Below are 27,482 nucleotides of genomic sequence, written 5' to 3'. Positions count from 1 at the left end.
AGAGTTATGTTCAGTCTCCAACTATCCAGAGATCGAAAGATCTGGACCATGGAGACAAATGGCAACACATAGTGCTAAGGATATGGAAGGAGATAAATTTCTGATATGCATATTGGAGAACCTTCTTGATCAATATGTCTCTAGTCCAACAAGGAAGGAAGCATTTGGTAGAACTGGTTCTGGGAAATGAAGTAGGTCAAGTGTTACAGTGGAAAATCTTCTAACTAACAGTGAACAACATACGAACAACAAATTCAATGATATTTGTTTACACAGCATTGTTTTTATTTTACAGTGCATCCTTATCTCTCCCATTGAAATTCATCACCTCTGGGTCCATTACTCTTCCCATAAATAAAACTGAACCTGAAAATGAAAAGTATTTATATTAATGTAAAGAAAATGGTGGAATATCTATTACCAGTGACAACTAGTTAGATTTTATACAATTCATACCAATTAGACTAAGCTGAACACTAACACGGTGGGTGGTATATGCTATTTTGTATTTATGTATTTAAACTTCCTTCAACATCTTCAAAAATGCACCTGAGAAAGCAACTCATTTTTAATGGTGTGACCTGTGATCATTAATAAAATATAGATCTGTTAGTCAAAACTAAGGTAACTTCAACAAAGGTTTGCATTCTCAAAACAAAATAAAAAGCATAACCATTGTACAATATATGTTTATTCAGGATTTTCTTATACAGTATTACTTCAGATTGTTATCAAACAAAAACTAATTTCATGATTTTAAGCTTTGGTAAGAGCAGAAAGCAACTTGCATTGTTTAATAAATGATAATTAAGCTCTCAAAAACACTCCAACAAATAGCATGAATAAACAAATTAAATCAGTGAAACATTACCTGTCAATTTGCTCCATATAAGAAACACAAATGGACGATTAGCTATAAATTGATGTTGAGGAAGACTCATGATTGCTGCTGTCATACCTGCATGCAAAGTTCCACAAGGGAATTACTTCAATAGCATTATATTTTGCACATAGTTTTGGAAACTAAACAACAAAAAGTACATAAAATATATTTAATTTTGCACCAAGACTGAAATAATTATATTTCATCCTTCTTATTAATAACAAAGTAGGTGTCAGCCTTGGCTTAGTGGCAGCACTTTTGCTTTAGCTAGAGCACTATAGACCAGCAATAGTGCAAAGGAAATAGAGGAGCAAATTTTGAAGCAACTTGCAGGAAGATGCAAGAACTCTAGAGCATTGACAATGGGGGGATTTCAATTACCTTAACATAGACTGGGATAGTAACCGTGTACAAGGTAAAAGAAGAAGGAAGTTTTGAAATGTGTTCAAGAGAACTTTCCTGATCAGTGTGTTTCCAGAAAACTGAGGCGGGATGCTGAATCTAGTTCTGGGGAATGAAGCATGTTTCAATGGGACATCATCAGGTTTTGAATAGTTATGAAAAAGAGGCCATTAAGGGTAAAACATAGTTAACTGGAGGAGAGCTAATTTCAGTCTTTTTCAGTTCTATTGTTAAATCAATGTCTATAGGCAAGTTTTAATTTTATTAAGAAGCAGAGGAGAAAAACAACTGAGGTACACATACTAAATATAAAATTGATGTAGATTTGATCAAGTGATGACATACCTGTTGAAGCTGCTGCTTCACTCCCTCCTTCATTTATTTCAATAAATGCTTGGTGGACTGCTTGAGAAATGTGCAGGTCGGATGAATCTATTGAAATGAGCGTTATAAAACATAGCATTTAATCTGTGTAGAGTATTTGCTATTTTTGAGCATTTTAGATGATCATTCTATTGTTCATGTTTGTGTTTGGATACTTATCAATTTTCTTATTTCACCCCACCCCAACTAGAGCTATCTGTACCTTGCGTGTCCTGCTATCCATTCTTAATTAGCACATTCTTTTAGATAATATCAACACCTTCAACACCTCTTTGTTCTTTTGTCTGTGACATCTTTTGGTTATCTGCTCCTATCACTGCTCGCTTGTCCCTACAACCTCCCCCCACTACCCCCCCCCCCCCCCCCCCCCGCAACCTTAAACCAGCTTATATTTCACCACTCTCTTATTTTTACTTAGTTCTGTTGAAGGGTCATGAAGACTCAAAACGTCAACTTTGCTCTTCTCCGCCAATGCTGCCAGACTTGCTGAGTTTTTCCAGGTATTTCTGCTTTTGTTTTGGATTTCTAGCATCCACAATTTTTTTGTTTTTATAAGGAAAGAACAGTGTTTAGTAGAGGGTTCTGAAACATTCAAGAAAGAAATATCCTCCACTTAAAACACTGAGTGCAATTAGCTATGCAGAGTTCAGTTAGTTTCTGATCAAATATGCTCCAAAAGTTACTTACTTTCCCAAAAAGTGTCAAGAATCCTATTTTTTAAAACTTGTGGAATATTTTATCAAAGTTGTTTATAATAGAATATCACATATGACATTAACAGCAAAATAATCACTAACAAAGTGTGAAGATGACCATAAACTGTACATACCCATGCAAAAGTCAATTTTTTGAAACAAAGTTTTTAGGCAAAAATTTAAAGATCAACTTTTACATTGGTAATGTTTTTGAGGAGTTGACATTGGTTGATTTGGGTCCAGACAACATCCTGTACATGGAACAGTACCAGCTAGAACAAACTCGCTCAGATACCATGAAGCCTGGTTAACCATTTGTCTCGGTTTGACAGGGATGTTTTGCAGGCTTATATCTGGAGTTCCATGCCTGATTTACACCAATTCAAATGGGCATGGCTCATTGGGCTGACTCTCCATGTACTTTACTGACCCCAAAGGAGTAAAGTAAACGTAAAAACATCATTCCTGTTGCCAGGCCTGGAGACAACTTTGGAACAGACTAAGGGATATCCTCTGGGATCAATATCAAGTGAAAGGATGAGCTGCAGAGCCATGTGACTGCATGTCAGCCTGGCAGAGAGACTGCAGGAAAGCTATGTACTGCTTTCAGACTGATCAATCTGCAGGGCCATGTTCAACCTTCTCTCTGCATCCATTGGGTGTAGCCGGGTTGAAGCAGCATCTGACGGTACCAGAAGCAATCGGATCAGAGGCTGGGAAGCTAGGTGGGAGTATTCCGAATCTATCGGGACGAACGGGTGAAAACTGTGGAAATTAAGGTTATCATCGCATGTCTCCTACCTGCTGCATGTTTTCAGTGAGTATGTAAAGGGGCCCTGGGGGGAGCAGGGAAGGGAGTAGGGCAGCCGATAGGTTTCATCCCTGAAAAGCTAAGGTTGACCTTTACATGAGACATATGAAAAATTATGAGTTTTTTAAGCCAAAAATCATTGGTCAATTTTTACATGAGATTGACTTTTACACGGGCATATGTGGTATTAGTATTTGTACAACAAGGACATTTTTGGAAAATCATGCTCCCTATGTGCACTATAAGGGTTTGGCACATAATGGGTTAACGTGGGACTGTGTATAGTGCCGAAGAGAACACATGTAAGAGACAGCTCCTAGTTTGGATCTTTTTACTACGTGTATGGTTTCTAGTAGTTAATAAACACTTACTGTTGAACTACCTAAGACTACGAATACTAATAAGACCCACAGAACAATGGCAAACACCTTTATAACAAGGGGCTGAATCTTCGGCTCGGTGGGTGGAGGTGGGGCGCACTCACCAGGGCATAAAATGACTCGGGGTGATGTTGGGCGTGCGTCTCGATGTCACTGCAGGTCATTTAGATTTTCAGTTCGGCGAGCGCACAGCCAAGTTGGCTGCGCACCCGCCAAACAGCCAAAAGCCTGTTAAGGCCATTAATGAATTAATTAAGCCTATTGAGAAAGCTGCCCGTCCAGCCTTAAGGCTGGCGGGCAGGTGAAGAGCCCAGGCAGCCTTCGCATTTTTCATGGAGCCTCATCCACGAGCGGAATGAGGTTTCTTAAAGATTTAAAATTTTCAGAAAAATTATTAAAATTAATGTACATGTCCCAGCTCATGTGACAGTTTCACAAGAGGGTACATGTCATAAAAATTTTTAAAGCTCTTTACTGAACTGTTAAAACTTAAAGCTAATCTCCCTGAGGCACCAACAAGGGAAAACAAAGAAGTATTCTAACTGAACAAAATGTCATGAAACAAAGGCTTGGAAGCTGAAGGCAGAAATTAAATTCCTCACTGCAGCAGGAGACTCCATTGAATCCTGTGGAAGCCCAGATTCAATACCCAGAGAGTGCAGAGTCAGAAGACCTAGCAGAGGTGAGCTAAAAATTTTAATTTCCTGGACAGCACAAGTCCTGAAAAAAGTTAAATGCTACAGTGGTCAGAAATTGCCTTTTAACTCGCTGTCCGAGAAACCTGATTCCTGAGCCGACACCTGAACATGTGGCAGCCAATCTTGCTCAGAACAAAGAGAAAAATATCAAACATTAATCGAATCTGAGTGCACAGCTTTAAAAGCCCAGCAAGAATCAGGATTTGATGCTTCCAAGACACGAGAACATTGCACTAAAGCTGGGAAGACTCTAACCTGTCCATCCAGGCAGCCATTGTTGAAAAAATTTAAATGCTGAGATTGTGAATGCCACTACTGCGGGAACCCAGCAAAAGTTGGAAACGCAGGAAAACCCTTTGTGAAGAAGCATACAGTGGCACCATCTTGGATTTTCAGAAACCTCTTAAAGCTGAGCTTGCAACTTAAAAATTTAACCAGATCAGTTTGGACTCATGCAAAGGTCAAACCTGACACAAAATTAGGCCGCCTGGTGAACTTTTTTTTAATTATTGGAATGCAACAGATCTAAGTAGGAAATCAGAAGAAGTCCAATTTTTTTTGTTCTGTTTTGGTGAAATTGCTGATGAAGTAATCCTAATCTAATACATTGATGAAGCCTCAGCTAGCTTCAATGAAATCTTAAAAGCCTTTGACAAATACTTTAACCTTTAAGTTGTGGAATGCACAAAAGAGGGATAGTGAATCTGCACAGTAAAGATACGAAAGGGCAAAAGACACTACCCAAGTAAACCACACAAGGGCACCAGAGAGGCAGGGAAACTTCCAGAAGTCTTAAGGATAAATCTTCTTGAAAATGCCGACACATTTCCTAAACTGCAACAGCAGGTGGCAGTGTTGAGCCAAATGATTGTAGTTGAGGGAAAAGTTGTGAACTGTTCCATGCTGTAAGTGGATAATAAAGCCACGAGCAGCACCATTACACAACTAGATCAAGTTAAGACTTCACCAAAGGAAGATATAGCTAACACTGAAACCGAAGTGGACAACAAGGTCAAAGCTCTGTGGCGGCTGGAGAAACAAAAGGCAAAAGTAAGACTGGAAAATGTTTGTATCAAAGCTGAACTGGAAGATGTGAAACACATGATTCAAGCTGTATATGTACCTTTGGAAACTTATGATAAACCAAGGTCTTCAATGAATCAAACTGTTCAAGATCTGAACAAACAAATTTCTAAGGTGTCACAAAGGCACAAGGAGGCTTTGAAAGAAATAGAAAGGTTGAAGGTTGAGAAAGAATTGCTGTTGCACCAGAACAGTTGCTTGAAATCAGAATTGACAACCAAAACTGATGAAATTATATAACTTCAATCCAATCAGAACAACTTGCAGGATGAGATGCATAGGACAGAAGAGCAACTCCAGACTTTAAAAGCAGAGAAGAAAAATTCTAAGAAACAGATTGAAGATCTAACAAATTAATTTAAAGAGTCTAAGGAGCAGTCAGTGACCAGGAAAGAAAGATTCTGAAAGGAACTGAATGCCCAGGCAAAGTTGTTAAATTCATATAAGAGATTCGCAGACAACTCTGAAACAAAGACAACTGAACTTACCAGAGTAGTTGCGAAGCTGAATGAAAAGACTTGTAAGCTCGGAAAACTTATTTTTTTACTCTCTTATAAGAGAGTAAATCAAAGATTTGGGTACGATCATGAAACAAGTAGGAATAAAGGTTCCATTTTTGAAACATCAATCTCAATATGCATCGCACTGAGCTGCACAAAGGAAGTAAAAGAAAACACACTGTATAGATGAGCTAAGAGTTCATTCTCCCTGTAAGGAATGGGATAAACTAACTACCATCCATAACAAAAAATGGGAAATCGACAAAGAGCAATTCAATGCCAAGGAATGAAAAGAAGAGGAAAAGACATCCATATCCCAGAACAACCACGGATTCAACAAAATTTACCTGCAGTGACAGAGCTTACCACTCCTGGGTCATTCGTGAGAACAAGATATAAAAGGATTATAAGACCGCCAGAGTGCCTGTACCTATGAACTCAGAGATTTGAGGGGTGGAGCTGTGGTAGTAGTAATTAAGTAATACATGGGTAAACCCAGGATAACTTGTAAATACGTTGGAAAAGACCTGGGGGTTGTTGGGGGGAGGGCTGTAGCAGAAGGATCTGGCACATAAAGGGTTAACTTAGGACTGAGTACATTATCACCCATATAGTGATGTAAGAGAACATATAACCTGCACCTCCGGTCAGTGTAGTATTGGACAGAGATAAAAACAAAAAAACTGCGGATGCTGGAAATCCAAAACAAAAACAGAATTACCTGGAAAAACTCAGCTGGTCTGGCAGCATCGACGGAGAAGAAAAGAGTTGACGTTTCGAGTCCTCATGACCCTTCGACAGAACTTGAGTGAGTCCAAGAATTCGCCCCTTTCTTGGACTCACTCAAGTTCTGTCGAAGGGTCATGAGGACTCGAAACGTCAACTCTTTTCTTCTCCGACGATGCTGCCAAACCAGCTGAGTTTTTCCAGGTAATTCTGTTTTTGTTTTAGTATTGGACAGAGTTGTGTGTAGAAGCAAGCATGGAGACATCTCCTAGCTTGGTCCTGTACTGCACCTATGTATATAGCTTCTTGTAGTTAATAACAGCTTACTTTTGAACTATCTAAAACTATGAATACCTTAAGACCTACTGAACTATGCCCACACACATTCAGCACTATGCACACATTCCCATAATCTTCAGTCAATTCATTTTAATAGATGGTAAATATTAGGGACCATGCACATAATTTTCTAATATGCATTCCTGATAGGCATGAGTCCTTTGGAAAGACACCAGTATGTTAATCCATATAACTTCCTCTTTAAATGGCTGTATCATTTTATTTTTAAGCCATACTCATTTAAGGGTTGCTTACTCATTTCATTTTGCATAGTCACATACGTTACATAAGTGACAAGTGACACAGCGAGATGTATTAAATGGAATGCCTGAGCTTTCCAGATAGTGATCCTAGTTCCCTAGCATTCTAATATAGACATTAACCTCAGAATCCAGTCCCAGTGACATTTTAGGTAGGAATGCAAAAGTAACCCAAATATTCATACCTGCAATCCCAGAAAGATCACTTCCATTTTCAAATATTTCTGTGATATTGAGGAATTCAAATGGTTCTTTCAAATCTAACTTTTGCTGGATTTTAAACCTACAAATGTTACATTGAGAAAGTGGACTATCAGCATCTTAGCCTGAAGCAAACCACATAATATGTCACTGCAGTTGAACAATTGAACATGGGTGATGCTATTCATTTTATATTTGGATCTAGTCCATTATCCTGCAGTCCCAGCAGAAAGCCACATTCAGAAAATCAGGACTACAACTTTGTATTCTTATTTGCATCACTCACTTCCTTTCAGATCAGTGGCCTTGTCTGTCACAAAATCAGTTCCTTGTTAATTTTTGCATGCATCAAAATCAGGCAAAATCAGTTTTGTGGCACATTTTATTTTCCAGCGTGAAATTCATACAGGTGTTCTAAACTATAATCAGAGAGATAGCAGCTGCTGAGTTTTGATTTGAAACAGGTAGTTCTAAATGCCAAGGCAAGTTGTGTGTTGATTTTATTTCCATTTCTGGGTGTAAATACATTGGTTATGGCAGTTTGAAATGCTGTATTATTACAGCTATCACTTCAGACCAATAGCTGTAGTAACCATAAGCAATGCCTTGTTTATGCTAATTGGCTAAGATTTGAGCTCCCAAGATATGAATGTGCTGATGTCCAAGCTATTAGATACTAAATATATATTAACAGGTCTGATGGAAGTATTCAGCCACGCAATAAATTTAACTAAATTCTGGGTAAATTTAGAAGCAGCCCAGGAACAGTTTCCAAACTGGATTTGAACTGCACTTTAGTTGGATTGTTGTTCAGCGTTATGCTGCTACAATAGCTTTTGTGCAGAATGGAAAGGTACTTTGGAATGGTGCTCAAGTTTCAGTACAAAGTCAACCCAATATTTGTAGATTAAATGTACTTTATTATTGTTTCCCTTCCCAATTGGCCTGAATAGCATTTTGAGTGTACATTCATTACTACAATGTTTCAAGAAGCAGTTCACCACCACTTTCTCAAGGGCAATTAGGGATGAGCAATAAATACTGGATTTGCCAGCGACACTTACATCCCAAGGATAAATAAAACAAAATTGTATTAATTTCATTTTTGGGACCTGCAATTACTTGCTTCAATTTCTATGATAAAAGAGTATTTCCCAGAATTATTAAAATTCTGCTTTGGGGTCTGCTGTTGTTGGATGAGAGCATTAAAATAACTCATAACATAAACACTGCTTCTTTCTTATGGAGAAGCAGCCTAATGCCCAAATATCAAACTTATGCGAATTTCCAAGCACAAGTTTTTGGGCAGAATTTTTAGGTCAGCGGGCGGGTGTGATTCGTGGGTCTGGGATTGGCCGGGGAACGGACCACCGAGCACAATTGGCCCCAGACCATGATTTCACACTGAAACGCGTGCTGAGAAGCTCAGCGCTGCAGGGGTGGGGCCAGGAAGAGGGTGGGCGCTGACGTCAGCACGGGCGAGAACTGGCAGAAAGCTCCCTGAAGGCAGAGAGATGACTCAGGGAGCTGAAGACCTGAAAAGCATTAAATAAAGTTTTTAAAATCAGGAAAAAAATGCGCAAGCATCACAAACAGTCACCTGAACATATACATGATGAAAATGCTGTCTGTAGATTTTTATTTTTCTTTCATTTAACAACGGAAACTTCATCCTGCCCTTGGATGAGGTTTCATGAAAAATGCAAAGTCTGCCTGGCCGATTCACCCTTCAGCCAACCATAAGGTTAAAACGTCAGAGACAATTGCACCTTTAATTACCTTAATTGGCCTCTTAATTGTTGGTGGGCAGGCTTCTGACTTTCGCATGCGCCCGCTGACCGAAATATTGTACGAGCGTGGGATGACATCGGACTATGGCGTGATTTTGCGTCTAATCGGGTCAGACACGCGCCCGCAGGCCTAGCTAAAAATTCTGCCATATCACTCCATCACAATATTGGAACAAACCCATTTATTTTAAATATGCTTCTGCTTATAATTAAAGTGATAGGGAATAAAGAAACTGAACTGAATACATTTTACTAAATGATTTGAATATGCAACACGCATGAGAAGATCAGCATTTTCATTACACAAAATACTTCTTGTGCTGTTGCAATGAGATAGGCGGAATTTTCCGTGCCCAGTGGTGTTGGGCGTGTTCGGTGGCGTGAGCGGACAACATGGCGAGAAGGCCAAAAATTGGCTTCACTGTGTCATGAAACCAGTTTGCGATTGTCCATTCTGCATGCCATTGGATGTCGGGAACCTCATTGTAATACGTCTGCATAGCATTACAAGACCAGCCTGCCTGAATCATCCCTGGGTTGGATCGTCCACCCACATTGGCGTGATTGCAAGCTGACGTGTTTCACAACAAGATATATAAGACATGCACTTGGCAGGCTGCACTTCGAGGGGAACTTGGAGGTGAGTGCACAGAAATGTTGTGCAGTGCTCGCGATGGTCACCCATTGACTTCAAAGCTGAGGCGCGTTGGAGGGGCAATGGCTGCCATACAGTTGAGGCGACTTTGTTGGAGGGCATCAAGGGCTGCCCTGTGGTTGAGGTGACTTGCAGCTGGGGGCTGGCAGGGGCCAGGAGGTGACTTGGTGGGGGGTTCACGGGCGCAAGGGGTGCCCTGCGGTTGAAGCGACTTTGGGGGGTTGAGTGGGGGCTTCAAGGGCTGACCTGAGGTTGAGGTGATTTGTGGTGTGGGGGGCAAAGGCTGCCCTGCAGTTTAAGGGAGTGCACAAGCATGAGCAGTGTGAGGGGTATGGAAGCAGCCGTGTATTAGGGAAACCCTGTGTAAAGTGACAATTCCTCTGCAGCTGAGAAAGTTCAGGCGCAGCCACATCAACATGCATGCAGTTAGGCCTCTAGCTTATCTGCCCACACAAGCAACGCAGAGGCATGAAAGTGCTCCAGAGTTTTTCACCCCTTGGGCACAGGCTGCAAACTTATGAGCATTTTAGTGGACTGCAGAACAGTTGGAAGGCTGGGCATGTACAATCTCCCTTGCTGGAGATGGCCTTGGAGCAGTCACTGGTAGAGGCGCTCACAACCCCTTGCACAATGTCATTATTCCGGTTTGGATCAATCTCCCCCATGGTTCAAGTTAACAGCGCAGCCTTGCAGTGTGGGTTAGGAGAATGCCTGCACCTGAGCTGAGAGCACAGCATGCAGTCCAATGGACAAATCTTGCACCAATCTGTAAGGTGGAGTGGGGCAAAGGCAGGTGTGGTTTCGGGCAGCCATGCAGCGCACCAAACTCTGGCCATTCAAGTAGTGGCCAGCGTTCTCTGGGATGTGTTAAGGGACCTTCAGGCTTAACCAAGAGAGCTTCTTAGAACACCCAATCTAACCCATGTGTCTCTCTCTTTCATCCTGCAGGAGGACTACATCAGGAGCATGGAGCCTGGTGAACAAGCTGTATGCCTCGTTGTGTACAGAGACTGAAGGGAAGAGAGTGACAAGGGCACCTGGCTGGGCAGAGGGAGGAGCAACACCTTCAGGATGAAGGGGCAGCTGGAGGTCCCACGCATCCTACTGAAGAGCCACAAGCAAGACATTGCTGGTCAGTAGCTAGCTAGATCCAGGCTCTATAGACACCACCTTTCATTCTGCAGATGACTGAGAACCAGTCACCGAAGACTGCGCATGTCTAAGGAACTGGTTGGTCACATCTGCCAGCTACTGCAGCATTTGGTGCCACGGAAACATGGAGGGCATCCACTGCCAGTGGCTGTGAAAGTGACCCTGGTGCTCAATTTTTATGCCAGTGGGTCCTTTCAGGGCTCCACGGGTGACCTCTGTGGGATATCACAAGCCTTCATCCACAAATGCATCCATGAGGTCATGGATGCCATCTTTGCGAGGGCACATAACTTTGTTCATTTCACCCGGGAGCAGGACAGCAACTTGTTTCACCCAGATCTTGGGTTTCCCAAAGGTGCAAGGTACCATCAACTGGATTCATGTGGCACTTAGATCTCTGTTGCAACACAGGGTCAACTATGTCGACCGCAAGGGCTTCGATTCGCTGAACGTGCAGCTGGTGTGCGATACCCACAAACGCATCCTGCAGGTCTGCACACGGTGTGTACAACTCCTACATTCTCAGTCGGTCACAGATCCCTGACGCCTTCCAGGGTCCACAGAGGCTGCAGGGATGGCTACTCGGGGACGAGGACTACCAGCAGAGAACTTGGCTGATGACACTGGTACAGCAGCCTCAGACTGCAGCAGGGCGACAGTATAACGAGGCTCATGCTGCATCCCGCAACTTGGTGGAGCAAACCAACAGGATGTTGAAAATGAGGTTCTGGTGCTTGGACCTGTCTGGTGGAGCCCTGCAATAGTCCACAGAAGGTGTCACGCATCGTCGCCTTCCTCGTCCTTTACAACCTGGGAGAGGAGCTGTCTGAGGAGGAGATGGAGGAGCTACAAGTCTCCTCCGATGAGAAGGACATCGATGGATATGAGGGTGAGAAGGTCCTCAAAGGTGACTAGGACTACACAAGAAGATAATAAAGTAAATGGTAGTTCTGTATGATTTCTTAAAACAGGGAGGGCACTTATAATGAAACTAACTAAACCCACAGGAGTTCTAAATTGAGAATGTAAGTTGCTTTAAAAAAAACTAAAGAATACCAATATAAAGCAGAATATGTTGAAACTAGCCATCATGTCGGTTAACAACTGAAAGGAAAAGACCACTAAGTTCTCATGTCTTGAATTGCATTTCCAGCTTTTTCTATTTTGGCTCTCTAATAAAATTTCAGAAAATACAAGTATTGTAACTTATTTTTAACAAATACATTTTTGGTTGTTGTCCTGGGGATCAAGGAAAGCCAATCAGAAAATGTGTGTATAAGCAGTACAGCCTGTGGATTCTGCTCTAGCAGATTTCAACTTAAACTGCTAGCTTTATATCGATGAATCAGATGCTTGATCCCATAAACTCAGGTGGATCTTGTAATAAATACAGAGAGCCAAGAAGTGATTTGCATTTTTATTTTGAATCATGTGTATGCACGCTTATAACATTCATTCTCATCTAATACTTAAAAAGCAGTTTTTACTTCCAAGTAATGTCATTCCTGAGAATTTTACTGATCATCCATCCACTGAATAAAGGAATCATTTTTGATTTGGTATGTTAATGTGGAAATCTGAATCTCATCTACACACATACATGTGAGTCAGAATAAACATGTAAATCACTTCTACATTAAGGTTCCAGATGCAAACTCACTAGAATAGATCCCAAGGTCTATTCTGCATGTGCAAACATTTTCTGGTTGGCTTTTCAACAATCAAATACGTAGCCATAAAAATATATTCATACAAATATTTAAGATACTATGCATGTTTTTCTGCAATTTTTCACCTCTTAAAATCTATTTATTTTCTACAAACATAAAAAAGTCAACAGAAATGAGGATTGGTAAAATGTTGCTAACCAACCTTGGAAGATTAATCTCAATGAATTCTTCTGCCATTGTGGAAAGCCAATTTTGGATAATCTGTGGTGTAATAACTTTTTCCAACTCAGTTAAATCAATTCCTTCTGCTGGTAGTGCCAGGATTATGCTGGCCTCGTCTCCACTGTAAGGCATTTCTAAAACCTGATAATTGACATTACCAGCTGTAAAATAGTCTGTAATAAGATCATTTAATTGTTAGTGATTGGAATCAGACATTCAAAAGCTGAGCTGGCATTATAATAGTTTTTTTTACATATGGTTCATTAATCAGGGATTCACAAATAATGAAAGCCATTATTTTTGATGATAGTTGTAAGGTAAGGAATCCTGCATAGTATTTCAGTCATACAACCCTGTTGAGTTCATCATCCCATTTTAGAAAAATAGCAACTCCAAACTATTCTTAAAAGATGACTTTTTTTGCCATTACAGCACAGGCACGATGGGCTAAATGGTGTCCTTCAGTGCTGTATGATCCATTAGTTAAATAATTCAACGTGAGATTTTTCTCCAGATGTATTTTGCAAGTAAAATGGTGCATTACATGTATGTTTTAAACATCCTCACCATTATAGACTATCCACTGTCAATTACTCAAGGTATGTTTGTTAGCTGTAACAACCAATTTTATTTTAACTGTGAACAAGCTTTCTGTTTAACGGTAGCTAAATCCATAAGGCAGTATGGTTTATCACATGCTTATATCCTTACGTCTCTTATTTTTTGTGTTTTAACATCTGAATAAACAACCAGACCAGGATCTGTTGTTCACTGCAAAAAAATAAAATGTGTTTGCAGTACTAGCTGTGTAACTTAAAAGGGACTGATCTGAGTTAAAACACAAATGGAGGGGGTAAGTTGGTGACTCAGAGCTCCAATGTTAAGCTTCAGTACCGCACATAATGTTAACAGTAATCAACAGTGATAAAAGAGGAATGAAATTTTCACACAAGGCACAGACCCTATTTCAAGTGGTCAATTTGGATAAAGTATGCTAACAGTCATAAGTTAGCAAATATCTTTTTAACTAACAAGTCCAGACATGGTAAGCTCCCATCTCAATCAGTTGGTTAAAAGATGATGAATTGAAAACATTTATTTCCTGATAGGTATACTGGGATAGATAATCATAGATTGCACTCCCATACACATTTATAATAATAGAAAAACAATTCTTCAGATGCTATTTAATATACTATTGCTATATCACTTTATTAAAATACTGAGTTACAAATATAGAAAACATAAATAAGACAAAAATGATTATTATACGAGAGAGATATAACAATTCTTACCTTAACAATACATAGTGCATGATTATTTCAATAAGGGAAGGTGTTGGGAATACTATCTGCAAGTTCACAGTTGACACAAAGCCAGTGTCAGAACGCTTGAGGAGAAACTGTTAATAATTTGATCTAGTTGTGATGGGGGAATTTGGCTGTGCCTGGCAAATGGCATTTAATTTAGGTAAATGTAGCATTAGACATGTTGATAGGACTAATGATTTGATTGGACTACTTCAAATACTGAAGAGACAAGATAGTGCCCATGTGGGTAGATTATTTGAATTAGATTGCATTTGATAAAATGTGTATGTTTTGATAGCGCTTACCAAATCTGCTCATCACTAGTTGGTGCATCATCGGTACCTCAGCTACAGAGCCATCTTGCTTGGTAAACTCCATTAGTCTGGTGTTGTCTGGATTAAATTTATGTTTCCATGTTCCCTTGAAGTAAATGGCATTAACTAAAACTAGCTTTGTGAAAGAGTTGAAAGATTGACTTGTAACCAAGTTTTTGACTTTACCTAAAAACAAATAATTGATTTAGGCAATGTGTATTTAAAACAATTTAAGATTTTAATAACATTTTATGATGACCCTATATAAACAGTCATTTGGTAATACAGAACTTGAGTATTACTAAAAAAGGAAATGTTTTTGTCTTGCACTCATCAGGACATTCCACAAGAATACAAATCCAAGGGAGATAACAATTTTATACTGTATGAGAAGAGAGTGCTGATTGGTTGGCAAGTGGACTCTGATTGGTGGAGATATTGCCATGGATAATGCAACAGTTGATGGTGACTGACAGTTAACTGCCAAACATGGGTTGAAATTTAAACCAGGTGGCTTGACCCTGATTGGTCAAAGCATTGTCCTGAAGAATGTTCAATCAGAGTCAAGCTGCCTGGTTTAAATTTCAAACCATGCTTGGCAGTTAACTGTCAGTCACCATCAACTGTTGCATTATCCATGGCAATACCTCTACCAATCACTCTTCTCATACAGTATAAAATTGTTGTCTCTGTTGGATTTGTATTCTTGAGAATTGTCCTGATGAATGCAAGACAAAAGCTTTGAGAAAAAATACCTCCTTTTTCACCAATGACCCTATATTTAAAAGGCTCCTCCAACGGAAAGATCAGCCCCGACAAGCTTCATCACAGATTCCATCTCCCTTCCTGAATCCTGAACCAAACTATTTGCAACCTCCATGTCCTAACTGGTCCTGAACTGACTTTCTGACCCCATATCCAACCAATCACAAAGACCATCAATTTTCATCTCCATATCATACTAAGCCTTAGCTTACTGCTGAAACTTCCAACCATGCCTTTATTACCTTTAGGCTTGACTATTCCATCCCTTCAGGTCTCCAATTATCAATCATCTTCCTCTGTAAATCTCAGCTCATCCAAACTCTGCTGCTAAATTCTATCCTATGCCAAGTTACATCAAGTTGTCAGCTCTATTCTCACTAACCTATATTGGCTACCGGTGCTTCCAATTTAAAATTCTCACCTATGCCTTTAGGGATGGGCAACAAATACTGGTCCTGTCAGCAATGCCCACATTCCACGAAAGAATTTAAGAAAATCCATTCATGATCTTCTCTCTCTGTAATCTTCTCCAGCCCTACAGTCTCACCTGCCCTCTGTTCCTACAGTCCATCCTGTCGTGTATATATCCACTCGTTGCTGCACCATTTGGTAGCTTCAGCCACCTAGCCTCAAGTTCCGTAATTTCCTCCCTAAACCTTTCCACCTCCCTCTCCTCCTTAAAGCCCTGCTCTTTGACCAAACCTTTGGTTACCATTCTTAAAAGCTCCTTATTTAGTTTGGCATCTATTTTTATGAATATGTCCCTGTGAAACACTTAGGGACTGTATTTATAAACATGTGAGACCCCCAAGAAATCTTGTCCCCATTTAAAAAAAAATATTTTTCCTTATATATCACTTGGTTTGTTTAGCATTCTGTGTCTAATATGTGATTGGTTCCAAGTATACCTTCTGTTAACTTTCTCTCTTAAAGGCTTACTCACAACCAAACACCCCATAAAGACAATGGACCCAGGAGATGGACATACTGTGCCCTGAAGTAGCAACTTTATCACTCCTTTATGTTACTTCAACCGACACACAGTGTCTCTCTATTTCTGTTGTCTTAGATAAACACCGTATGACACATCAAACCCCCACTCCACCAATCCCGTTCAGGTAGGCGCAACAAACATTATGTAGATGAGCTATTTCACTCTGTTCAGAACAATAGGACCAGAGGATACACACTGCTTGGGAGAGGGGTAAATTCAAAACTAATCCATTAGCAAGTGATCAATCTATGGACTGATAGATCCAATCTGGGTCAATCTGGCGGAACCAATTAGTATTGATAAATCTAAATGCAAATTGGATAAATTTCTTTCAAAAAATAACAATTTGGAATACAATAATAATCTGAGTCACAACAGGACCTGTGTTAAGTGTAGCATGCTTGAGAGAAAAAGGTCACTTTGGACCATTGGTTTTCAAAGCTTTCCACCAATGGAATTTTACCCTTGTCATTTCTAGGTCTATTGTAAATTAACTGATATAGGTTGGTTGTTATTACAGTAATTGTCAACAATTCTATTATTAATGTATCATGTGATTGCCAGGATGGTAAAAGGAGAATTAGATGGACTGTGGCTTTTATCATATAGCAATTCCAATGTTCCTAAATGCAAGTTTATTGCCATTGGTATAGTTAATTTTTAATGCAAATGTCAAATTAAACTACTGTTGATTTCAAAATTCATGCAATATCAAACTGTATTTGTTACTGTATTGTCGTTGCAAATGTTGTTCGTGACGGGTTTACAAATCCAAAGTATTTACAGTTATAAATTTGCCAAGTAATCTTCCAATCAATTAAACAAACTGCCCGAGTTAATATTTCTCACAATCTTATTTTCAAGCATAGTTTTAGATTACTTATTTCTGTAATTTCAGAATGTTCTCTTTAAAATCATTCACTGGGGATTGGCATGGTGTGAAATAGGTGAATTATAGGACCTTTGAGGATTTGCACAGACATTACCATATATGATAAAAACAAAAAAACTGCGGATGCTGGAAATCCAAAACAAAAACAGAATTACCTGGAAAAACTCAGCAGGTCTGGCAGCATCGGCGGAGAAGAAAAGAGTTGACGTTTCGAGTCCTCATGACCCTTCGACAGAACTTGAGTGAGTCCAAGAAAGGGGTGAAATATAAGCTGGTTTAAGGTGTGTGTGTGTGTGTGTGTGTGTGTGTGTGTGTGTGTGTGTGTGTGTGTGGGGGCGGGGGGGGGTGGGGGGGGGGGTGCGGGGTGTTGGTGGGGGGGGTGGTGTGGGTTTGGGTGGGGGGGAGAGAGAGAGAAGTGGAGGGGGTTGGTGTGGTTGTAGGGACAAACAAGCAGTAATAGAAGCAGATCATCAAAATATGTCACAAACAACAGAACAAAAGAACACATAGGTGTTAAAGTTGGTGAAATTATCTAAACGAATGTGCTAATTAAGAATGGATGGTAGGGCACACAAGGTATAGCTCTAGTTGGGGTGGGGGGAGCATAAAAGATTTAAAAATATTTTAAAATAATGGAAATAGATGGGAAAAGAAAAATCTATATAATTTATTGGAAAAAAAACAAAAGGAAGGGGGAAACAGAAAGGGGGTGGGGATGGAGGAGGGAGGTCAAGACCTAAAGTTGTTGAATTCAATATTCAGTCCGGAAGGCTGTAAAGTGCCTAGTCGGAAGATGAGGTGTTGTTCCTCCAGTTTGCTTTGGGCTTCACTGGAACAATGCAGCAAGCCAAGGACAGACATGTGGGCAAGAGAGCAGGGTGGAGTGTTAAAATGGCAAGCGACAGGGAGGTTTGGGTCATTCTTGTGGACAGACCACAGGTGTTCTGCAAAGCGGTCGCCCAGTTTACGTTTGGTCTCTCCATTGTAGAGGGGACCACATTGGGAGCAATGAATGCAGTAGACTAAGTTGGGGGAAATGCAAGTGAAATGCTGCTTCACTTGAAAGGAGTGTTTGGGTCCTTGGACGGTGAGGAGAGAGGAAGTGAAGGGGCAGGTGTTGCATCTTTTGCGTGGCATGGGGTGGTGCCATATATGAGATGACTAGTTGTCCTGATACAGCAATGCAGAAGAAAGAAAAATATATCCAGAATTGGATGGAGGACATTGAAGCCTAAAGAGAGGCATTTTTATAATCAGATATTTTGTAGCATTTCTGGTCTTCTACGTAGGTTCATACACCAAGAAAAGTCCTGCTGACAGCATATGTCCCCAGGATGTTAAAGTGTGAAGACAAATTAACTGACTTCCTACACAGCTGGGAAATTCTATTACGATAAATTAATATTCCAAGTTCACTGTTCTCAGTATTCTGAGCATTAAGATTTCATAATTATGCCTGGCTGCACCCTACTGTTCTGTCACTTGATGTATAAAAACAAATTCACATGTGCAGTTTAAGTTAATTGGAAAACAGGTTTTCTTCTGCATTGTGAAACAGAAGAGCTCATTGTTATTTTTCTGCTGAGTTGCTGATCTGCTGAGTTTTTCCAGAATTTTCTTTCTTTAGTTCAAATTTCCAGCACAGTATTTTTCTTTTGTTTTACAACTGTTATAAAATCATAGAAGGCCAGTAAAGTATCACTATGTGTGAAAGAGTATTTAAAAGAGCATTCAGCATCTATTGATTGTAAAATAAATGCATGTCAAAGGCCCAAGAAAGTTAAAAATGTTCTGAAATAATGATACTTGACTGGATCACTCATTATAGCCACAGGACAATGACATTTTACTTTTTTATTATAGGTTCATTTTGATGTGATTTATTTTGAAAGCATTTTTCAACATGTATTATGAATTTTCAATTGATGCAATTTGTTATTAAACATGTTGCAGACTTTGAGAGTTGGATAGCTGTTCTTAAAGATAACTTTATTTACATAATTCATGATTACACATTTAATCTGTGGGAAACACACAGATGTTCCTGGGTCCTTAAAATTTCCATTTTCAGTTTTGCCAATAACTTTTCCATGCAGGGATAAACATGCTTGAAAGCATTTTGGTAGTTTTTAAGGATGAAGTTGAATTTGCCTAAAATGAGCATAAATATTAAACTCATTGAAATTTTAAGAATAAAAACTGTAAAAACTGATGGATGGATTTAATGCAGCCCATCAGGAAGGAAACCATGGCGACCTGGCCTACTTAATCGTGGGACAGGCCCTGCACCAGTTTCCCAGCAGCAAAATTTCCCCAGTTGTCAGAGGCGGAAGTAGTTGACATGGAATTCCCAGCCAGCAGAGGCCGCACATCTTTGCTCGCATGCTGCCCGGGGTCCCAGCTGGGGAGTGGGGAGGTGGGGGGAAGCGGGGTGATTACAAACCTCCAACCACCACCCACCGGCCCCTGCAAATTTCATTCTGTGATCCCCATGCTGTGGTCAGCTTTGGCCTCGGGTCCCTTGGCAATCCTGGGCCTCTGGTGGGTCCACTTCCGCAAGCTGCCGCACCTACAGACGGCGCTAGTGGCACAGAGAGCTATAAGACGATAAGACCATGGGCTGAATTATCCCCCTGTCGGGACGGGTTGTGTGTCGGCGGGAAGGAGTGAACGCAAATCCAATCGGAGCCCCGGATCGGGTGCGTGCCGTCACTTTACGTGAGCGAGCCAATTAAGGCCCACCCAGCGTGATGCACACCCTGAAGAGCTGTGCGCTCCCTGTGCGGGCAGGGGGGGATTCCCTGAGTCGGGGCGTCAGGGAGATTAGTTTAAGTTATGAAAAATTTAATAGAGGTAAATTTTTTAAGGACATGTCCCCTCGTGTGAAACTGTCACATGAGCTGGGACGTGTCCATTAATTTTTTCAAAAAATGTTATTTAATTAATAAACTCTTCATGAAACCTCATCCCGCCCATGGATGAGGTTTTATGAAAAATGCGAAGGCCGCCTGTGCTCTTCGCCTGCCCGCCAACCTTAAGGTTCGACTGGCAGCATTATTAACAGCTTTAATTACTTTGTTAATGGCCTTAATAGGCCTTTGACAGCTCGGCAGGCGCACAGCCGACTCTGGTGCGCGGCCACCGAACTGGCAATCTAAATGACACACAGTGACAGTTGGTATGCCTGCCCGACATCAACACACATCATTTTACACGTCAGTGAGCGGGCCCCACCCCAACTTGCCAACAGGAAAATTCTTCCCCATAAGACGTAGGAGCAGAAATAGGCCATTCGGCTCATTGAGTCTGCTTTGCCATTCAATGAGATTATGGCCAATCTGATAATCCTCAATTTCACTTTCCTGCCCTTTAACCATAGCCCTTGATTCCCTTGCTGATCAAAAATTTGTCTACCTCAGCCTTGAATATACTTAACGACCCAGCCTCTATAATCCTCTGCTGTAAAAAATACCACAGATTGACTACCCTCTGAGAGAAGAAATTCCTCCTCATCTCTGTTTTAAATGGATGCCCCCTTAGTCTGAGATTATGGCCTCTGGTCCTATTTTCTCCCACAAGGGAAAACAACCTCTCGGCACCTACCCTGTCAAGCCCCCTAAGAATTTTATATGTTTCGATAAGGTCACCTCTCATTCTTCTAAACTCCAATGAGTACAGGCCCAACCTACTTAACCTCTCCACATAAGAAAATCCCTCCACCCTCGGGATCAACCTAGTGAACCTTCTCTGGACTGCCTCCAATGCCAGAATATCTTACCTTAGATAAGGGGGCCAAACTGTTCACAGTATTCTACATGTAGTCTAATGAGTGCCTTGTATAGTTTTAGCAGACTTCCCTATTTTTATACTCCATTCCCTTTGAAATAAAGGCCAACATTCCATTTGCCTTCCCTATTACCTGCTGAATTTGACAAGTGTTAATTCTTGGGACTCATGCACGAGGACCTCTAAATCCCCCTGTGCTGCAGCTCTCTTCAGTCTTTCTCCATTTAAATAATATTCAGCTCCTCTACTCTTCCTGCCAAAGTCCATAACCTCACGTTTTCCCACATTATATTCCATCTGCCATGTTTTTTCCCACTCACTTAACCTGTCTGTATCCCTCTGTAGATTCTTTGTGTCATCCTCAGCACTTGCCTTCCCACCTATTTTTGTGTCATCCGCAAACTTGGCGATAGTGCATTAATTGCCCTCAGCCAAGTCATGAATATATATTGTAAATAATTGTGGCCCCAGCTCTGATCCCTGTGGCACTTCACTAACTACAGGTTGCCATCCTGAAAAAGCCCCCATTTCCCAACTCTCTGTCTTCTATTAGCCAGTCCTCTATCCATGCTAATATACTATCCCCATAACCATGGGCTCTTATCTTATTAAGTAGCCTTATGTGTGGTACTTTATCGAATGCCTTTTGGAAATCCAAATATATTACACCTACTGGTTCCCCTTCATCTATCCTGCTTGCTATCTCCTCAAAGAATTCTAATAAATTTGTCAGGCATGATTTCCCCTTCATGAAGCCATGCTGACTCTGCTAGATTATATTATGCATTTCTAAATACACTGCTATTACATCCTTTGTAATAGACTCTAACATTTTCCCAATGTCAGATGTTAAAGCTAACTGGCCTATGGTTACCTGTTTTTTGCCTCCCTCCCTTTTTGAACAAGGGTGTTACAATGGCAGTTTTCCAATCCTTTGTGACTTTTCCAGAAACTAAGGATTCTTAGTTTCTACAAGTGCATCCACTATCTCTGCAGCTATTTCCTTTAATATCTTAGGATGCAACCCATCAGGTCCAGGTGACTTATCGGCCTTTAGCCTCATTAGTTTCCCTAGTGCTTTTTCTCTAGTGATAGTTGTTGTATTTATTTCCTCCCCCCATCTTTTTACTCCTTGATTATTTAGTATTTTTGGTGTGCTATTAGTGTCTTCTATCATGAAGACTGATGCAAAGTATTTATTCAACTCCTCTGCCATTTCCTGGTTCCCCATTATTATTTCCCCAGCCTCATTCTCTAAGAGGCCTATATTAACTTTGGCCTCTCTCTTCCTTTTTATATATTTAAAGAAGCTCTTACTGTCCATTTTTACTTTACTTGCTAGTTTACCATCAAAATTTATTTTCTCCCTTTTTTTTCTGGTCATCTTCCTCTTTAAAACTTTCTCAATCCTCTGGCTTACCACTAACTTTGCCACATTATGGGCAGAATTTTGCTGGCGGCGAGCAGGGGGCGGGGCCCACTCGCCAACGCATAAAATGACACGGGATGACATTGGGCGGAATCCCTGCAGTCATCCCGGCCTATTTAAATTTTCAGGAAGGTGGGGGCGCAGCAAAATCACCTGCGGGCCCACTGACCTGTCAGTCGCCAATCGAGGCCATTGACAGGATCAGTTAACCAATTAAAGGACCTGCCCGTCCAACCTTAAGGTTGGCGGGCAGGCCAGGAGCCCTGGCGGCAAATAGAAAAAACACAAAACCTCATCCAGCGGCGGGATGAGGTTTCATGTAGGGTTTTAAAAATTTTAATAAAGTTATTATGTTAATTATGAACATGTCCCATCTCATGTGACATTGTCACATGAGGGGGACATGTTAGGGAATTTTTCTTTAAATATTTTTCAAAGTGGAAGCGATCTCCCTGAGACTGCACTTTACCTCAGGGAGATGTGCATTCTTTTGTGCACATGCGTTAAAGAGCGCACTCTCACTTTCAGGGAATCGCCCCGCCCACACAGGAAGAGCATAAAGCTTCCCGCCGGACATCACACTAGGTAGGCCTTAATTGGCCCGCCCACATAAATTGGTGGCGCCCCCACACTTTGGGGATTGGGTCAGGCCCGCCCACCTGACAGGCAGAAAATTCTGCCCTATATGTTTTTCCTTCACTTTGATACTATCCTTAACTTTCTTGGTTAACCATGGTTGGTTTATCCCTTTCCTACAATCCCTCTTCCTCACTGGGGTATATCTTTGTTGCAAGTCATGAACTATTTTCTTAAACGTCTGCCATTGTTCATCAACTGCCTTTTCTCCTAAACTCCTTTCCCAGTCCATTCCAGCCAATTCTGCCCTCGTTCATTTGTAATTACCCTTATTTAAGTCTAGCACACTTGTTTCCAAACTAAGTTTCTCACTCTCAAACTGAATGCTAAATTCCACCATGTTATGGTCACTGTTTCCGAGGGGATCTTCTACTCTGAGATGATTATTAAACCTGCCTCATTACACATCACCAGATCCAAAGTAGCTAGATTGGATCCACAACATATTGTTCTAGGAAACAATCCCAAATACACTCTACGAATTCTTGCTCTTGGCTACCTCTGCCAATTTGATTTTCCCAATCTACGTGAAGATTTTTACATGCCATCATTATCTCATGATTTATTCTCTGTCCTACAGCATAGCTACTGTTAGGGGCCCTATAGACTATTCCCACTAGTGTCGTCTTCCCCTTATCATTTCTTACCTCCACCCATATGGATTCTACATCTTCTGATCCAAGATCATTTCTTGCTATCTGCCAACTTCTGTTTGGCTGGCAGCTCTCAGTAGGTGGGTTTGCTCCGCCAGGGACCTCAATCATGAGGAAGGGCCCGAGGGTGGCCAATTAAGTGTCTGAAGGGCACTTGATTCCATCAAGCCTCCCCTGCAGAACTGACAGTAGTTCCCTGCCAGTTCACTGACCAGTGGGCAAGACCCCTATTGGCCAGACAGCATCCTGACCACTGTTAATTTATACCCTAAACAATACAAAATTCAGCTATGACCATCTGTGCTTGTAACTCTGGTTTGGATCTTACTCTGAACTTCCACCCATTTTGAATCAATAAACTGAGCACAATTTGTGGGCTGTCACCCTGCATCTGCCACAAAAATTCTGTACCTGCATTTCCTTCCCAAAAACCCACAGCTCCCTTTAAAATCTGCCAGAGTTCCATATCGCCAAATATAAATGGAGTCACTATCAGTGGCAGTTGGACTTGCTGCCAGGCGTCCTTGAGGTGGACATCACATCAAGGAAGCCATTGTTTTGTGCTGGTGGTGCAGGATTGGAGCTGGTTACCTGGGCAATAACTACTTTTAGTAGTTTGGAATCGATTCAGGCCTTCTGCTATTGATTTTACTCAGCTCTACGCAAAGCATCTCTTTGCACTCCAGATATGGATTTACTTTGATATTGTGAAGAGGAGGATGAAGAAATGGAAGAGGCTAAGTTGGAGGCTCTTGGAATCAGGCATCACCAAAGCTACATTTTATCTATAAACATGTGGGGCAGAATTTTCACTGCCAAGAGGAGGCAGGCTTGGGTAAGGGTGCTGGGTTAAATTTTGAAAAAGCAGCACCAGATCAGGAACCTGATGTGATCCTGCCCGTCTCAGGGTTTGACCTGAGCATGTTTATAGGTGAAAGAGAAACCCCCACACAGCTGTCAGTTAAGTCATTATAATATATAAATAGGTAATCACTTTGAATGTAACCCTTTGTCCTGCCTTTAACAGCTAATGCATGGGTTTCCTGAGCTGACTGCATCTCGCCAGGGTCAACAAGGCAAGTGCACAGCTGGGAGAACTTCAGTGAAACTGACAGGCTGGAGAGCCTTCAAAAAATGAAACTGAAGACCTCGCCGTACTTCTTGAGAGTTTGCTATACTGATTCACAGGTGATTTCCTACTTCTTGGAGATCAGTTTACCTGTCTTGCACTTTTCTTACCTTGATCTGCACTTCCCTGCTCTCAGCCTTCACTACAACATGGGAACAGCCTACGCAACTCTACCTTGTACCTCTAAAGAGGAACAAGAGGAGCAGCAATGCCAGCAGTACCAGGAACAGCTGCCTTCTCTTCAGCCACATGCTCATCCACAGGACATAGCTGATGGGCACAGAGACCCAGTTGCAAGGAAGCACGACCCTCCAACATAGGATGTATAGGCAGAGGATCATTTCTCTCAACATCTCTGAGCACCAGTGGCTCAGGCGTTCATCTTGCTGACATTTTCAGCCTTTTGGAAGAAGACTTCCAAAGTGGATCAGGAGGGCACATACTGCTAGTGGCTGTCAAGGTGGCTATCACTGGCAAAGCCCCTTTCAGTTACAAATGGGTTCTTAACCTGCTACTGGCCTTCTGCTGTCTGGTCTATTCAGTTGAGGTACTGTCCTTGGTCTACAGACCAAGGTGGGCTTACTTAGGCATTCCCTCTTCATGAGGAGGATGCATAAGGAGAGAAAGTGGAATAGGAGAGGCAGCAGCCAGCTGCCAGAACAAGGGCCATATAGCTGATGCAAAGTTTTCAATAAGGTGACTCACCAAATAAAGTCACTTCCAAACTCCCGCTTCTACTCTCCAACACATGTGCAAACAAATCCACAGACTCTCACTTACAATGCCCAATTTCTAAGACTTCAGCCAGAGCCCTCTGCAGATCAACTGCCATTACCCATCTCCCAAAAGTTGAAAGTATACGAAGAAATTAACTCCCATCTCTTATTTATTAAATTGTCCTTATGTTAAATAACACAAACCATAAAGTGACAACAAAATCAATTCTCCCTATCTGTACCTATTGCTTAAAACTATAATTACACTGCATACCAGCTGCCTTAGTTCCTAGTTGACTATTCCTACAAAGTGCTCACTGACTGAGACAAGCTTGAGCAGTGCTTGGTTACAATGATCCCCTTCAAGCTTTCGTCTCAGGGTAGCTGCAACTGACAGTCAGCTTCCAGTACCAATGGGGAGCAATACCATGTCAGGAGCTCACTCATGGGAAGCCACTGGAAGAGTGCCTTCAAGGAAGCAGGATCACTGCCACCCTCTAAAGAAACAGCAACATCTATGCCTACTACAAGTCGCTCACTGGTGTTGGATGCTGTACCTCACTGGTCAGTGTCATCACAAGACTAATTAGGTCTTGGAAGCTCTGTGATAATATTCAAAGCTGAACGTTTTTGAGCCAAACAAACCTGATGCTCAATCTGTCAGCTCCACACTCAGTCAGCGTTAAAATTTGGATTTTCTACTTTCCTCTTGCCTATTTTTAGATATTTTCTTCACAGTCAATTACCTGATGATCTCATAGGTTTGAAAGATTATTTTCAAATTCTGTTTCATACTGTTGTATGAATTATTCAGAATAAGGCATGCTTCCTTGTGCACAGGTGGATTGCAACATTTTAGCTCAAATTGGAATGGCCCATCTACATCTCAGCTACTTTGTTAGATTAAATAATACTTTTAGCCAGAAATGAGGGTACTAACACTTACGACTGGTCTGATTAGATATCCATGCATTGATAATGTTGGCAGCAGAAACAGAATCTTGAAAATTCACCTTTCGTACAGCATTATCAAAGAATTCCTGGCTGCTGTGGAGATATTGTTCAGTCACGCTGAATCCATCCTGAATGTAAATTGCGTTGGCAAGTTTTAGCTTGTTTTGCCTACTACTAGTAGAGATGATTTTAGATTGTTTTTTCAACATAGAAAATTCTTTTCCTAAAATTAGAATCACAACACTTTAGCATTCAGTAGACATAGTTCAAAAATAACTATTAGCTGATGTTATTAATATGCCATCTAAAGGTGAACAGGAAAGCAATTTTTTTCTACAATTGGAAAAGCATTTTTATGTGGATCACGTTAAGCAACAAGTATTCAGAAAGGGTTTTACCTACCTTCTTCTGCTTTATCAAAATGTAGACCTTGTCTTAACTGTTGCAAAGTGGTTCCTTTGGCACCCAGTTCAACCATCGCTAAGCCCAGACTGATGGACATTGGTGAACAAATAAGATTTTGGTTCTTCTGCACTGAACGAATGGCATGGTAGAGATCAACTGCAAACCCTGTGGTAATATCATTAGGAAGAGAATCGGAGGCGAAAATCAGCAGCTCTTCACAGAGCAGCAGTAGACTTCCAAACAGCAGCATTCTCATTGCTGTGGAGGAAATAGAAATATACTTTAAAATGTAATTTTAAGAATTAGCCCCTTTACAATAATGAACAGGATTCAAAATCATTTTTTCATCTAACAGTTATATTGTTTAATGGATCTTATCGAGACTGTGCAAAACATTATTTACACAATTATTCTTTTAGAATAACGAAGTGCTACTTAATGTAAGATAAGAACTATTTGGGAATAATGACTGTACACTACAGATTTACATGGGCAGTTCAATTCTTCTATGAGATTAAAAATTACATAAGAATTAGATGTATTTCAATCAGAAGTTAATTCTGGATAAAAAAGATATTTTGAGAAATACAATAGTTTCTGATGAAGGGTAGACATCAGAAGTGACTAACCTCTCATTTCTTTACACAT

At 40.9% G+C, this 27,482-nt stretch overlaps 1 protein-coding gene across 1 annotated transcript; it reads right to left on the bottom strand.

Annotated features, from left to right (window-relative positions):
- Positions 1–289: 289 nt before the first annotated feature.
- Positions 290–27,482, bottom strand: LOC121287421 (serpin I2-like). Its single transcript, XM_041205291.1, has 9 exons — positions 27,464–27,482; positions 26,832–27,092; positions 26,422–26,652; positions 14,467–14,661; positions 12,832–13,024; positions 7,347–7,444; positions 1,631–1,717; positions 872–958; positions 290–366 (listed from the first exon to the last, which is right to left on the bottom strand). The coding sequence occupies exons 1-9, from the start codon at positions 27,480–27,482 to the stop codon at positions 290–292; spliced, it is 1,248 nt and encodes a 415-aa protein (XP_041061225.1).

Source organism: Carcharodon carcharias, chromosome 2 (genome assembly GCF_017639515.1).
Source record: "Carcharodon carcharias isolate sCarCar2 chromosome 2, sCarCar2.pri, whole genome shotgun sequence".
In the NCBI taxonomy this organism is placed as follows: Eukaryota; Metazoa; Chordata; class Chondrichthyes; order Lamniformes; family Lamnidae; genus Carcharodon; species Carcharodon carcharias.
This window is presented reverse-complemented; position numbering and strand designations above follow the sequence as displayed.

Coding starts and splice junctions, on each gene's coding strand:
- LOC121287421 (XM_041205291.1), bottom strand. Junction 7,445..12,831: donor ATTGAGATTAATCTTCCAAG/GTTGGTTAGCAA, acceptor TAACATTTGTAG/GTTTAAAATCCAGCAAAAGT. Junction 1,718..7,346: donor TGATCTTTCTGGGATTGCAG/GTATGAATATTT, acceptor TCATTTCAATAG/ATTCATCCGACCTGCACATT.